The 14865-nt window shown below is 44.0% G+C and overlaps 1 protein-coding gene across 1 annotated transcript in view; it reads left to right on the plus strand.

Moving 5' to 3' along the window:
* CATSPERB (catsper channel auxiliary subunit beta) overlaps positions 1-14865 on the plus strand; it is a 116599-nt gene that overhangs the window by 79599 nt on the left and 22135 nt on the right. Inside the window, exons 17-18 of the mRNA XM_084826884.1 lie at positions 3361-3554; positions 14434-14760. Of these exons, the coding sequence (XP_084683010.1) occupies positions 3361-3554; positions 14434-14760 (521 nt within the window). The remainder of the gene's footprint in view (positions 1-3360; positions 3555-14433; positions 14761-14865) is intronic.

The following is a 14865-nucleotide window of genomic DNA, read 5'->3' on the forward strand; positions in this document are numbered from 1 at the left end:
AAAGTATTCACCAAGTGCATGGCGGTGGTCGGTTCCCATCTTCGAATGCAAGGTATCGAGGTGTACCCATATATCAGTGATCAGCTGTTGGTGGCATCGACATGGAACTGTCTTCTTTGGTCACCTTCTTTAGAGGTGACCTGCAATCGCCTTCAGAGGCTGGGACTTTGCCTCAATCTCAAAAAGTCTAATCTGCAGCCTATGTAAGATCTAAGATCGGTCAGAGCAGTCCTCCCTTGGGACCGAATGGAGGTCCTGGTGTCACTGGCACCACTGGTGTCACTGGCGCCTATTAGGCTTTATGGTTGCAACGATATCTATGGTCAGCTATGCTCAGTTGAATAGGAGTCCTCTGCAGAACTGGCTCATATGCAACTTCAATACTGAGCGACGCCCATCAGACCAAGTTGTGGCTCCCACAAGATGTCAGAGAATCCTTACGGTGGTGGACAATACTGGCCAAACTATAGGAAGACTTGCCTTTCATTCAACCCTCGCCATCCCGAGTAGTGATGATGGATGCTTCACTCTTGGGATGGGGAGCTCATTGCTCAAGCCTCACAGTCCATAGACAATGGTCAGCCGTTGAGGTGACACAGCACATCAACCTCCTAGAGCTCAGGGCAGTGAAAAAGGCTCTGGGGGGCTGACTGGCCGAGTTGTCACATACCTGAAAAAGGAAGGGCGTACGAGATCACTTCCTCTCCTCTCCCTAATGCTTGAGATTTTTTAGTGGTGTTCACCTCATCAGATCAGACTGGTCGTAATCCATGTTGCCTCAGTGGACAATGTTTTGGCCGACCAACTCAGTCAGACCAACTCAGCCTCCCACAAATGGGAGTTCGACATATCAATCCTGAGGACACCTTTTCAGCAATGGGGCACACTGGAAGTGGCCCTCTTTGCCACACAGCACAACGCTATTTGCCAAGCCTTCTGCAGCCAGGCAGGACATGGGATGGGTTCATTGGGAGATGCTTTCATTCTCACATGGATGGGAGTGTTGTATTACCTCTTCCCTCTGTTCCCATTGATCACAAATGTCCTGGCACAGATCGGAACGGATGACACAGAGTGCATATTCATACTCCGTGATGGCCCCGTCAATCACAGTTCACTCCACTCTTCAGGATGGCCCAAGGCCGATAGCATAATCTCCCATCACATCCGTCCCTTCTCACCGACACCCAGCCTAGTGACTCTTTGCTTGATGGCATGGAGGATCAAGTGAAAGAGAATGAACAGGTCCTGGTATTGGTACAGAAAATTCTCAATGCCGCTAGAAAACCTTCTACGCAGCGTTCTTATACCAGGAAATGGCCTGTTTTTTCCTCCTTTGCTTGGGATCATGGTGTCCACCTGCTCAGGTGCTCCTTGCACCAAATTCTTCAGTTTCTCCTATCCCTCTTTGAGAAAGGACTCAAACTGTCATGTCTAAGGGTTTGCCTGTCCACTGTTTCTGCTTTTCACCCTCCTGTTGAGGGGTTTTCAGTTTTTTCACATCCAACAGTGAAGAGATTCTTGAAGGGGATCAGGAATCTAGCACCACCAATTAACTCTATGATATCGACCTGGAGCCTTTCTGCAGTGCTTAAAGCACTTTCATCCAAGCCCTTTGAGCCACTGGTGACTATGGACCTATGCCTCCTTTCCTGGAAAGTGGCGTTTATGGTGGCTATTATCCATATGCCAAGCCAGTGAACTCTGTGCACTCAGAGTAGACCAGCCTTACCTCACCTTTAACTGAGACATGTTTTCAGCTGACTTCTTGCCAAAAGTCATGTCAGATTTTCATTTAAATCAGGCCATTGTTTTTCCTGCCGTTTTTGCTTCTCCACCTACTCCCTAGGAGTTGACGTTACTTATCCTTGATGTCCGCTGCAGCCTGGCTTTCTACAAGTCAAGGACTGAACAGTTTCATCTGTCACCCCGCCTCTTTGACTGCTATGGTAGCAAGCCCAAAGGCCATCCTCGCTTGACTCAGTGCTTCGGTTCCCTGGTCATCAGGACCACTGAGTTATTGTATGAGCTGGCTGGACTCGAACTGTCTGCCCCAGTCAAAGCTGACTATACTCGTGCAGTAGCGATGTTGGTCACATTGGATAGAAGAGTTGCCATCCCTGAACTGTGCCAAAGGTTGACACCGTCTACCTTTGTTAGACATTACAGACTGGATGTTCAGGCTAGAGCTGACTGTACTTTTGGTCATGCCATCCTTTCCTCCATATTGTAATAGGACACCGACCCACCACTTGTAAGTTAGCTTGCTACTCGCCCATACGTGTGATGCACAGAGACTACAAAGAAGAAAGACAGGTTGCTATCTGTAACTGTAGTTCTTCGAGTAGTCATTTGTACATTCACAGAACCCACCTGCTTCTGTGGATTCTCTTCTGTGTCATATTGGAGTTCGGTGTTGGGTACCAGAGATACTTCTTCTTGGTTCCGAGGCTATAGTGTTGGTCTCAAGGAACTGAGGAAATAAGTGGGAACCTGGTAGGGACATGCACACTGGGACAGTGGGGGAAGAGTTCTGTCACGTTCCTTTGTCCTCTCCCTTTGCAATCGACACACTCCAGGAAACAAAGCTTCAGGCCAATGCTACTTTACTTGTAAATGTCTAGCTTCTATACAAATGCAGATTCTAGGAAACTCCCGGACTGCATAAAACCAGCTAATCCACATATCTATGAATATCAGTACAGGATACAAAGTGAAAGTTAGAGAAGTTGCCAGCAGTCTGGGCATGAACTTCATGGCCAGACTAGCTGTGCAGGGATGCCCCTCCCTTGGAGTTGCTCCCTCTGACATTGGCTTCCATGAGTGCCCAACCTGGCAGAGTGTCTGACTTTTCCCACTTCACTCTGTGACGGACCCTAGCATCCCTCAAGTCACGCCCTTCACCCTCCTCTTCCACCTCCAAAACTTGAGTTCTCATGGTGGAGGAATGGGGGAGCAGTTCAGCCTGGGCCATCTGTGTGTCAAGGGAAGAAAGTCTTGCTGTATCTGGGCTCAGTAAGGAGGGTGCCTCCCTCTGTTCTTGCTGTTCCCATTCTGACTCTGAATCTGAGCTGCCAGACATGTCTACATGCTCAGATTCATTCCTGACAGGTTCCCACCAAAACTTCTCAGCTATAGAAGTTTCCCGAATCGAGGCTCCATGCAGGTGCAGAGCCCATATGTGTGAATGCACAGATGACCACTCAAAGAACTACAGTTAAAGGTAGCAGCCTATCACATTGCTAAGTGCCAAGAGTGGCACACGTGACAAGCTGTGACCATGCTACATTTAAATGTATTCAAAGTGTAGTTTGACATCATCATGGTAGTAATAAATGTATGTTTCTTTTTTAAATTTAGGCCAGGAGGATCAGGTCTAATCAGCAAGGTTTTCAGTAAGTTTCCTCCACAATTTGTATCAGGTATCCTTGTAGATGTTCTGGATCGGTTTCCAGTTGAATCTAAAGCTAACAGCCCTTCTACATCAAATACTTTAACCATAAGGGCTCCTGCAGCTGGCACTACTGAATATAGGCTTCAGCTTACCACTCCAGGTTTGTAGATAACATGGTGAGAGATTTTGGAGTCTATTGCTTATGTTAGCCAGTCTTCTAAGCATTTCCTTTGATATCAATGTTTCCAAGGCTCTAGAAAACTAGGACCTTTTTTTCTTTTTTTAATAGGACGCACACAATTCTGACATTCCAAAGGCATTATTAGGACAGTACATAAGAGCAAGAACTGCCATGAGGCAGACTCCTTGTGTCTCTACATAAGTCTCTGATCTGGATGTGTCTTCTGATTGCAAAGAGAGATATCCCCAAAGAAGGACTCATTCAGAGATATAATAACCAGCCTCCTCTGAGGCTGGGTACTACAACTGCATTTCTTCCAAAGGAGTTACTGAATTATGCAATCATATCCAATGAAAAAGGAGAAGAGGCCAAATCAGTGAGTCATGCAGAGACACGTGGGAATAGATACTTTGGACACACAGCAGCCTTTACTTATTTTATTTGTTTATTTCTTATCGCCACACACACTAGCAATTTTCCCAAAGTTTAGACATTCCTGGTCTAAAGTGTTGTAACCCATAATATGTTATGAAAAACTTAGTGCTGGCACTCTCACTAGATTTGGGGAAAGCCTTGTGGTTGATGGCTTGTAATTTGATGGGTACATGGGTAGCCTTTCTTAAGACTGAAGGCGGGAGTCAAATGTGGTTCAAAGGACTGGGTTTTAAACCATTTTTTTCTGGTTGGAGAAGGGGCTAAGCCAGCTTTAAAAAAAATGACTTTTAAATGTGCTATGCTGAGCCAATCTGGATTTTGGGGTGCTGAAAAAGGATATTTGCTAGGGTACCGGTTTCGGCTGTGTGCTTCCTGCTGCACCCACCCCTGTAATATCTCCTCAACCTTTATCATTATTTGCCTTAGCACTGCTTGGCAGTCTAGAGTTGTGCATCAGGAATTGCCTTACATAAAATCTGTTAGTCTAAATATGGACTCAGGATCTTGATGCAATTGATGAAGAATATAGCAAAAAAATATTATATGGAAAACTGATTACACAAAAAACCTAATCAAATGTGACTTGGATCAGTATAGCAATATAATATGAATTCTCACAGATCTTCCTTGAGTGTAGTCTTGGCCCAAGCAACAAGTCATGACAATCAGGTATATCACAAAATTAACACATCAGTTAAGTACTGAAACACAGTGAGAAAAGATTGAAGTTAATAGAGATTGATAGAAAGTAGGCAAATATATGGGGATGCTATCCCTCTAGGGCATCATGGTGCTTCCCCCTGCCTGAGCTAGTCTCTCCTAACTGCTCTACTAACCTCCCTTCCTCTATCCGGAGTAAGCTGGTCAGTTTCCAACTACTGCATGTAAACACATACTTTCTATCAATGTCATGTCTTTTTATGCATGCCATTATTTTCTGTAGCTCATAATACCTTCCTCGTTCATAATCGTATTCTAACCACATTCATATATACTAATACCAAATTAATTTCCCAAGTGTAAATCGTTATGTAGACAAAATGGCACCATCCACACACAAGAGAGAAGTGTCAAGAGGCTTGAGGGAAACCTAAAAAATTCAGAAGTACAATCTTTAGGTGGAAAAAAAACCCCTACTGGCTGAGTTAGGATTCAGAATACTCAGTTGGCATGGAATGCTGACTGACTAGTGGGGTGGGGTGGGGGGAACAGAAAACCAGGGGGAGACGGGGAATGGAGTATTCTGGAAAAGGGCATGGCTGGCTGACTAACTGGCTAGAATCCTGAACAGAAGCACTCCACACTGCAATATTGTGTTGCAGGTCCCATTTCTTTTAGTTTAATTTTGATTCTTACCAATCTTATTCTAACAATCTTATTCTAAACTTCAAATCCTATTCACTCCTCAATCCAAGTGACTGTTGGAGAGAGGGCAATAAACACCCTTACCCTCTGGGTTGTCAGCGCTGCTAATAATTCAGCAACAGATTACCCCATTATGGAAGAAAAAACACATAAGACAGGCATACACACATAGAGATTTTGGGTAGTACAGGCAAAGCTTTTCTCAGCTGTATTCAGAGATGTGTATTGCAGAGGATGTTAATGCACACTTTCCCATGCTTCTCACACAAATATATATACATATATATATATATATATCTATACACACACACACACACATACACACACACACACACACACACACACTGGTTTGGAACACATGAGTGGGGTTTAAGGGTACACATTAAAATTATATGCATGAGGTACCAATCAATTCGGAATACAATGATTACAGCATAACCTTGATTAGTTAGCTACTGTTTAGCAAGAAGTGTACACATCCTCCCCTTCATGGATCACTGCCTTGTTGTGGCGAAGGGGCTTGCGTAACTCAGTGAAGCCATAAGCTATGCCGTGCAGGGCCACCCAAGACGGACAGGTCATGGCAGAGAGTTCTGACAAAATGTGGTCCACTGGAGAAGGAAATGGCAACCCACTCCAGTATTCTTGCCAAGAAAACCCCATGGAACGTATCACAAGGCTAAAAGATATGACGCTGGAAGATGAGCCCCTCAGGTCGGAAGGTGTCCAATATACTACTGGGGAAGAGCAGAGGGTATTTCCAAGTAGCGCCAGAAAGAGTGAAGCGGCTGGGCCAAACCCGAAAGGACACTCAGCTGTGGATGTGTCTGGCGGTGAAAAGAAAATCCGATGCTGTAAAGAACAATATTCTTTAGGAACCTGGAATGTAAGATCAATGAATCAAGGTAAGCTGGAGGTGGTCAAACATGAGATGGCAAGATTGAACATCGACATCTTGGGAATCAGCGAACTAAAATGGACAGGCATCGGCGAATTTAATTCAGGTGACCATCATATCTACTATTGTGGGCAAGAATCCCTTAGAAGAAATGGAGTAGCACTCATAGTCAACAAAAGGGTGGGAAAAGCAGTACTGGGGTACAATCTTAAAAATGATAGAATGATCTCAGTACGAATCCAAGGCAAACCATTCAACATCACAGTAATTCAAGTCTATGCCCCAACCACTGAGGCCGAAGAAGCTGAGGTTGATCGGTTCTATGAAGACCTACAACACCTTCTAGAACTAACACCAAAAAAAGATGTCCTCTTTATCATAGGGGATTGGAATGCTAAAGTAGGAAGTCAAGAAATCACCGGGATAACAGGCAGGCATGGCCTTGGTGTACAAAATGAAGCAGGACAAAAGCTAATAGAGTTTTGCCAAGAGAACATGCTGATCATAGCAAACACTCTTTTCCAACAGCACAAGAGGCGACTCTACACATGGACGTCACCAGATGGTCAATATCGAAATCAGATTGATGATGTCCTTTGCAGCCAAAGATGGAGAAGCTCCATACAGTCAGTCAAAACAAGACCTGGAGCTGACTGTGGCTCAGATCATGAGCTGCTTCTTGCAAAATTTCGGCTTAAATTGAAGAACGTCGGGAAAACCACTAAACCGTTCAGGTATGACCTAAATCATATCCCTGATGAATATACAGTGGAGGTGAGGAATAGATTTCAGGGATTAGACCTGATAGACAGAGTGCCTGAGGAACTATGGACGGAGGTCCGTAACATTGCTCAGGAGGCAGCAACTCAATCCATCCCAAAGAAAAAGAAATGCAAGAAAGCCAAGTGGCTGTCTGATGAGGCTTTACAAGTAGCTCACGAAAGAAGGGAAGCGAAAAGCAAGGGAGAAAGGGGACGATATACCCAACTGAATGCAGAGTTCCAGAGAATAGCAAGGACAGACAAGAAGGCCTTCTGAAATGAACAATGCAAAGAAATCGAGGAAAACAACAGAATGGGAAAGACTAGAGATCTTTTCAAGAAAATTGGAGATCTCAAGGGAACGTTTTGTGCAAAGACGGGCATGATAAAGGACAAAGAAGGCAGGGACCTAACAGAAGCAGATGAGATGAAGAAGAGGTGGCAAGAATACACAGAAGAACTATACAGGAAAGATCTGAATGTTCCTGATAGCCATGATAGTGCGGTCACTGAACTTGAGCCGGACATCCTCGAGAGTGAAGTCAAGTGGGCCTTAGGAAGCATTAGTAACAACAAAGCTAGCGGAGATCACAGTCTTCCAGCTGAGCTATTTAAAATCCTAAAAGATGATGCTGTTAAAGTGCTGCATTCAATATGCCAACAAATCTGGAACACTCAACAGTGGCCACAAGACTGGAAAAGGTCAGTTTACATTCCAATTCCAAAGAAGGGCAACGCCAAAGAGTGTTCAAACTACTGCACAATTGCGCTCATTTCACATGCCAGCAAGGTGATGCTCAAAATCCTACAAGCTAGGCTTCAGCAGTATGCGAACCGAGAACTACCGGAAGTACAAGCTGGGTTTCGAAGAGGCAGAGGAACTAGAGATCAAATCGCCAACATTCGCTGCATCATGGAGAAAGCAAGAGAATTCCAGAAAAACGTCTATTTCTGCTTCATTGACTACGCTAAAGCCTTTGATTGTGTGGATCACAACAAACTGTGGCAAATTCTTAAAGTGATGGGAGTACCAGACCACCTTACCTGTCTCCTGAGAAACCTGTACGAGGGTCAAGAAGCAACAGTAAGAACCAGACATGGAACAACCGATTGGTTCCAAATTGGGAAAGGAGTACGACAAGGCTGCATATTGTCACCCTGCTTATTTAACTTATATGCAGAGTACATCATGAGAAATGCCGGGTTGGATGAATCAGAGGTCGGAATTAAGATTGCCGGGAGAATTATCAACAACCTCCGATATGCAGACGATACCACCCTAATGGCAGAAAGCGAAGAGGATCTCAAGAGCCTCTTGTTGAGGGTGAAAGAGGAGAGTGCAAAAGCTGGTTTGAAACTCAACATTAAAAAAACTAAGATCATGGCATCTGGCCCTATCACTTCCTGGCATATAGAAGGGGAAGAAATGGAAGCAGTGACAGATTTTACTTTCTTGGGCTCCAAGATCACCGCAGACGGTGACTGTAGCCATGAAATTAAAAGACACTTGCTCCTTGGGAGGAAAGCTATGGCAAACCTAGACAGCATAGTAAGAAGCAGAGACATCACCTTGCCGACAAAGGTCCGTCTAATCAAAGCTATGGTTTTCCCAGTAGTAATGTATGGTTGTGAGAGCTGGACTATAAGGAAGACTGAGCGCCGAAGAATTGATGCTTTCGAACTGTGGTGCTGGAGAAGACTCTTACGAGTCCCCTGTACTGCAAGGTCAAATCAGTCCATCCTAAAGGAAATCAACCCTGACTGCTCATTGGAAGGACAGATAATGAAGCTGAAGCTCCAATATTTTGGCCGCCTAATGCAAAGAGAAAACTCCCTGGAAAAGACCCTGATGCTGGGAAAGACTGAAGGCAAAAGGAGAAGGGGACGGCAGAGGATGAGATGGCGAGATAGCATCACGGATGCAATGAATATGAACTTGAGCACGCTCCGGGAGAGAACGCAGGACAGGAAGGCCTGGCGTGCTATGGTCCATGGGGTCACGAAGAGTCGGACATGACTGAACGACTGAACAACAACAATTGTACACATCCTGTTTTGAGAAAATAATTTTTAGATTAAATCACAGTTTAAAAATTGAAAGAAACATTTTATAACAATCCTAATTAATCCTATCAGTAAATAGGATTAATTATATTTAAGTACAGTAGTTTCCAGGAAATATCTTAGTTTCTTGGGCAGGAATATCACCACCTCCAGCCAGTTCCTAGAAGCCATAAAATAATCTGTTTTAATAACCTGTGCCTCCAACTTAAGTAAACATTTATAATAACAGACAATAGACCTTATGAGAAGAAAATGTCAGCTTCCTGTATGGTTTTCACCAAGCAAGACCTAAAGCTTCTGGCTCTAGGTCAAACGGAAATATGTTACAAATAGCTCAGCTGGAATACTGTCATCTCCGCTAGCTTTGTTGTTACTAATGCTTCCTAAGGCCCACTTGACTTCAGTCTCGAGGATGTCCGGCTCAAGTTCAGTGACCGCACTATCATGGCTATCAGGAACATTCAGATCTTTCCTGTATAGTTCTTCTGTGTATTCTTGCCACCTCTTCTTCATCTCATCTGCTTCTGTTAGGTCCCTGCCTTCTTTGTCCTTTATCATGCCCGTCTTTGCACAAAACGTTCCCTTGAGATCTCCAATTTTCTTGAAAAGATCTCTAGTCTTTCCCATTCTGTTGTTTTCCTCGATTTCTTTGTATTGTTCATTTCAGAAGGCCTTCTTGTCTGTCCTTGCTATTCTCTGGAACTCTGCATTCAGTTGGATATATCTTCCCCTTTCTCCCTTGCTTTTCGCTTCCCTTCTTTCCTCAGCTACTTGTAAAGCCTCATCAGACAGCCACTTGGCTTTCTTGCATTTCTTTTTCTTTGGGATGGATTGAGTTGCTGCCTCCTGAACAATGTTACAGACCTCCGTCCATAGTTCCTCAGGCACTCTGTCTATCAGGTCTAATCCCTATTCCTCACCTCCACTGTATATTCATAAGGGATATGATTGAGGTCATACCTGAATGGTTTAGTGGTTTTCCCTATGTTCTTCAATGAGATTATTAACATTATATTTGGGTATATACTCTCATCAACCTTTTCTAAACACTGTTTAGGATTCTTGGGTTGTAGCTCTAACCTGCATTTTGTGTTTGGTGGGCTATCCCAGGCCTGCACAACTTGTGAACCACCCATCCAAATGCTTCCTGCAAGCCTCAGAAGTACATGAAATAGGACAAGGATTGCCTAAAGGTATAATCTGAGTTATCCTCATGGAGGCAGCAACAAAGATGGTCAGGGGACTGGAAACAAAGCCCTATGAGGAGAGACTGAAAGAACTGGGCATGTTTAGCCTTGAGAGGAGAAGACTGAGGGGAGATATGATAGCGCTCTTCAAGTACCTGAAAGGTTGTCACAGAGAAGAAGGCCAGGATCTCTTCTCAATCATTCTTCTCTTCTGAATACAGCAGTTGAAGGATATAACTTGTTCAAAAAGAACAGGAGGAATAGAAAGGGAGGTGGGGTTGCACTGTATGTGAAAAATACATATCTCTGCACAGAAATACAGGAGGATGAGCTTGGTAGCCCCATCAAGAGCATCTGGATCAAAATAAATGGAGCAAAGAATAAAAGGAACCTGGTGGTCAGAGTCTACTACTGGCCACCCAATCAAAGAGAAGATGAGAATGAAACTTTTGAAAAGCAAATAGCCAATGTTTCAAGGAAGCATGATGTAGTAGTAATGGGGGACTTCAATTTCCCCAATATTTGTTGGGAGACAAATTCTGCAAAACATGGCCCCTCCAGGAAATTCCTGACTTGTGTGGCGGATAACTTCCTCCTACAGAAAGTAGAGGAAGGAACTAGAGGATCGCCGATCCTTGACTTGATCCTAATCAACAGAGATGACTTAGTGGATAAAGTAGCAGTTACAGGAACTCTGGGGGAAAGCGACCATGTTGTATTTGAGTTCTTGGTTCTAAGGGAAGCAAAAGCTGAGTGCAGTCAAACGCGTGCCTTGGATTTTAGGAAAGTTGATTTTAATAAACTCAGAACAATGATCAGTAAGGTCCCATAGCAAGCGACGCTAACGAGAAAAGGAGTCCAAGATGGGTGGGAGCTTTGAAAAAAGGAAATTCTCAAGGCACAATCACAAACAATTCCAACAAGAAGAAAAGGTGGAAGACAACAGAAGAAGCCAATGTGGCTTCACAAAAAGTGTAGAGATGACCTGAAAACAAAAAAGGACACGTATACGAAGTGGAAGGAAGGCCAAGCTACAAAGGAAGAGTACAGGCAGGTAGGACAGAATTGCAGGGATGGCGTCAGGCTGAGAACGAGCTGAGGTTTGCGAGGGATGCTAAAAGCAACAAAAAAGCCTTCTTCAGATAGGTGCATAGTAAAAGACAGAGGAAAGAAATGGTGGTTCATAACTAAGGATGGCAAAATGACAACAGATGACAAAGAAAAGGCAGAAGTGCTCAATTCCTACTTTGGCTCAGTCTTCTCCCAAAAGAGGGTCTATGACCCTCCTGGCAAAAGCGAAGTACAGGCTGAAGAGGCAGGATCACAGCTTGAGATTGATAGGCATATGATCAAGGAACACCTAATTACTTTGAATGAGTTCAAATCTCCAGGGCCAGATGAACTGCACCCTAGAGTAATAAAGGAACTGGCAGAAGAACTCTCAGAACTGCTGTCTGTTCTCTTTGAGCAATCATGGAGGACGGGTGAAGTGCCAGATGACTGGAGGAGGGCTAATGTTGTCCCTATCTTCAAAAAGGGTAAAAAGGAGGAACCTGGGAACTACAGACCAGTCAGTCTGACAGCAATCCCTGGGAAAATTCTGGAGCAGATGATAAAGCAATCCATCTGTAAGCACCTTGAAAACAATGCAGTGATGACTCGAAGCCAACATGGATTTGTCAAGAACAAATCCTGCCAGATGAATCTGATCTCATTTTTTGATCAAGTAACCTCCCTTGTGGACCATGGGAATGCTGTAGACATAATATACCTCGACTTCAGCAAAGCTTTCGACAAAGTGCCCCATGATATCCTGATGAACAAACTAGCTCGAAGTGCACTAGATGAAACAACGATCTGGTGGATCCACAGTTGGCTACAAAATCGGACTCAAAGAGTGCTTATCAATGGGACCTTCTCAAACTGGGGAGAGGGAACGAGTGGGGTACTGCAGGGCTCAGTCCTGGGCCCACTGCTCTTTAACATTTTTATTAATGACTTGGAGGAGGAGGTGCAGGGAATCAAATTTGCAGATGACACAAAATTGGGCGGGATAGCTAATACCTTGGAAGACAGAAACAAAATTCAAAGTGATCTTGATAGACTGGGGCGCTGGGCAGAAAACAACAGAATGAGATTTAATAGGGATAAATGCCAAGTTCTGCACCCAGGAAAAAGAAACCAAATGCACAGTTACAAGATGGGGGATACGTGGCTCAACAACACTACAAGCGAGAAGGATCTTGGAATAGTTGTAGATCACAAGCTGAATATGAACCAACAAAGTGATGTGGCTGCAAAACAGGGAAATGCTATTTGGGGCTGCATTAATAGAAGCATAGCTTCCAAATCCCGGGAACTACTAGTTCCCCTCTACTCAGCACTGGTTAGGACTCATCTGGAGTACTGTGTCCAGTTCTGGACACCACATTTTAAGAAGGATGCAGACAAACTGGAGAGGGTTCAGAGGAGGGCAACGAAGATTATTAGGGGACTGGAAACAAAGCCCTATGAAGAGAGAGTGAAAGAACTAGGCATGTTTAGCCTTGAGAAGAGAAGACTGAGGGGAGAGATGATAGTGCTGTTCAAGTAGAGTACTTGAAAGGTTGTCACAGAGAGGAAGGCCAGGATCTCTTCTCGATCATCCCAGAGTGCAGAATATGGAATAATGGGCTCAAGTTACAGGAAGCCAGATTCCATCTGAACATCAGGAAAAATGTCCTGACTGTTAGAGCAATACGACAATGGAACCAATGACCTAGGGAGGTGGTGGGCTCTCCCACACTGGAGGCATTCAAGACGAGGCTGGACAGCCCTCTGTCAGGGATGCTCTGACTTGGGTTCCTGCATTGAGCGGGGGGTTGGACTCGATGGTCTTGTAGGCACCTTCCAACCCTACTATTCTATGATTTTATGAAATTCAGACCCCTCCCAAATAAGGGGATATCTGTTTGGGGGGGACTGAATTTTGCCATATGTGGGGAATAACTTTAGCAGATGATGCAAGGGCATCATCTTCAATTTTTTCTGCTTTATTTATTTTGCTGTTGCCTGTGGCTATCATGCCAACAGCAGCAACACAACTCTGCTCTCAGGACTCAGCCACTCAATCTCAAAATGACTTAGTTGTTGTTCTGGGGAATTGGGGTGCTCATTGGTGGGGGTTGTCATATTCCACCCCCACAAAAAAAAGTCCTGAAGCAATGCTGCATTGGGGTTACTTTGGGACAAGAAAGTGGTAGCAGTGTAACCAGCCATGGAGCTACGTTGCTGCTGCTGCCATTCAGTGGGGAAATACAGTGTGTGTGCAGAGAGGCGGGGCGGCGGAAGACAGCGAGAGAGAGAAGCAGTCAGCCCTCCTACTAAGAGAAGAATTTTAGCATTCCCAACAAAATAAGAGAAACGTCCTCCAAATTTGCATGAATGTGGCTCTGATATACAGAGTAATTTCAGCCCTAGCTTGAAACTATCCACTTATTTCTGCTGTCTCAGGCAAAATGGGAGGTTTATTGAGACATAGAGCATCTCTACACCATCCTAAAATCCCACATTTAAAATGGGGCTTTCTGCTTCCATTTTAAATACAGGATCAGGATGGACTCCCTCTACATGTGCTTCCTTCCCCTCTCCCCTTATCTGAGTCTTCTATATGTTTCATTGGTCTAGGTCCTCTTATTGCGGCTTTTCCTTTTTTACAGAGGGAACTCAAGCAGAACTCAAGCGTAGTAATTTAATAGCTTATTATCTCTGATTTTTTTAACAATGGAATAAGGGTCATTTAGTGCAGCAGCCCTGGAGGTTGACAACATCATCTAAAGGGCCCATAAACTTCTGTGAGTGGACAATCTCAATAGCAGGATAAAAGCTCCGTGTGAACAAGCCCATGGTGGGCCACCATATATGGCTGGTGGGTTGCATTTGGCTTAAGGTCACACAAATCGTGCACATCTGTAATATATCATCAAGCAATTCATTCAGTCTGAGACACTCTGGCATTCTAATGGGTCTGGTCCCCAAGTGAACCTGGCTTCAGATAAGTTTATTTTTGTGTATATTAGGCACATTCGTATAAATGTCAATATGTGAAAACACTTTTATTTTTTTTGCTTGTTCAATGATCTTTTGATGTGATTTTTGTGGTTTTCCAGGTACTGATATATTTGCAGCAACGGATGTTGAGAAAACAGTGGTGATCCCAGGCTTTAGCAGTTTCTTCATTACTGCATTTGTGAATGACCTCAATGCTTTAGGACATGCCACTATGCCTAATCGAGTGCTTTTAAATGAAAGCATTCCAAGTGGACAGTGGTTTTTGTATGACTTTGGCACCACAAATGGAAGAAAATGGAAAATTATTGTTGACATGTGTAGATATACAATACAACAGTTCGATGAGCTACCACTTAATGCAATTAAATACTTGGATCTTGGGTCACAACTTCAATTTACTTTCAGAGTAACTCCAGTTAATGTGGGTAAGGCCTTTGGAATTGTGTGTGTGTCAGTGTGTGTGTGTGTGTGTGTACACATGTCTTTCCGCTCTAAATACTTTCTGTTAAATGGATATAAGGGTCCTTGAA

The sequence above is a fragment of the Heloderma suspectum genome, chromosome 1, assembly GCF_057233095.1.
Source record: "Heloderma suspectum isolate Gila_16-S chromosome 1, 16-S_ref, whole genome shotgun sequence".
Taxonomy (NCBI): Eukaryota; Metazoa; Chordata; class Lepidosauria; order Squamata; family Helodermatidae; genus Heloderma; species Heloderma suspectum.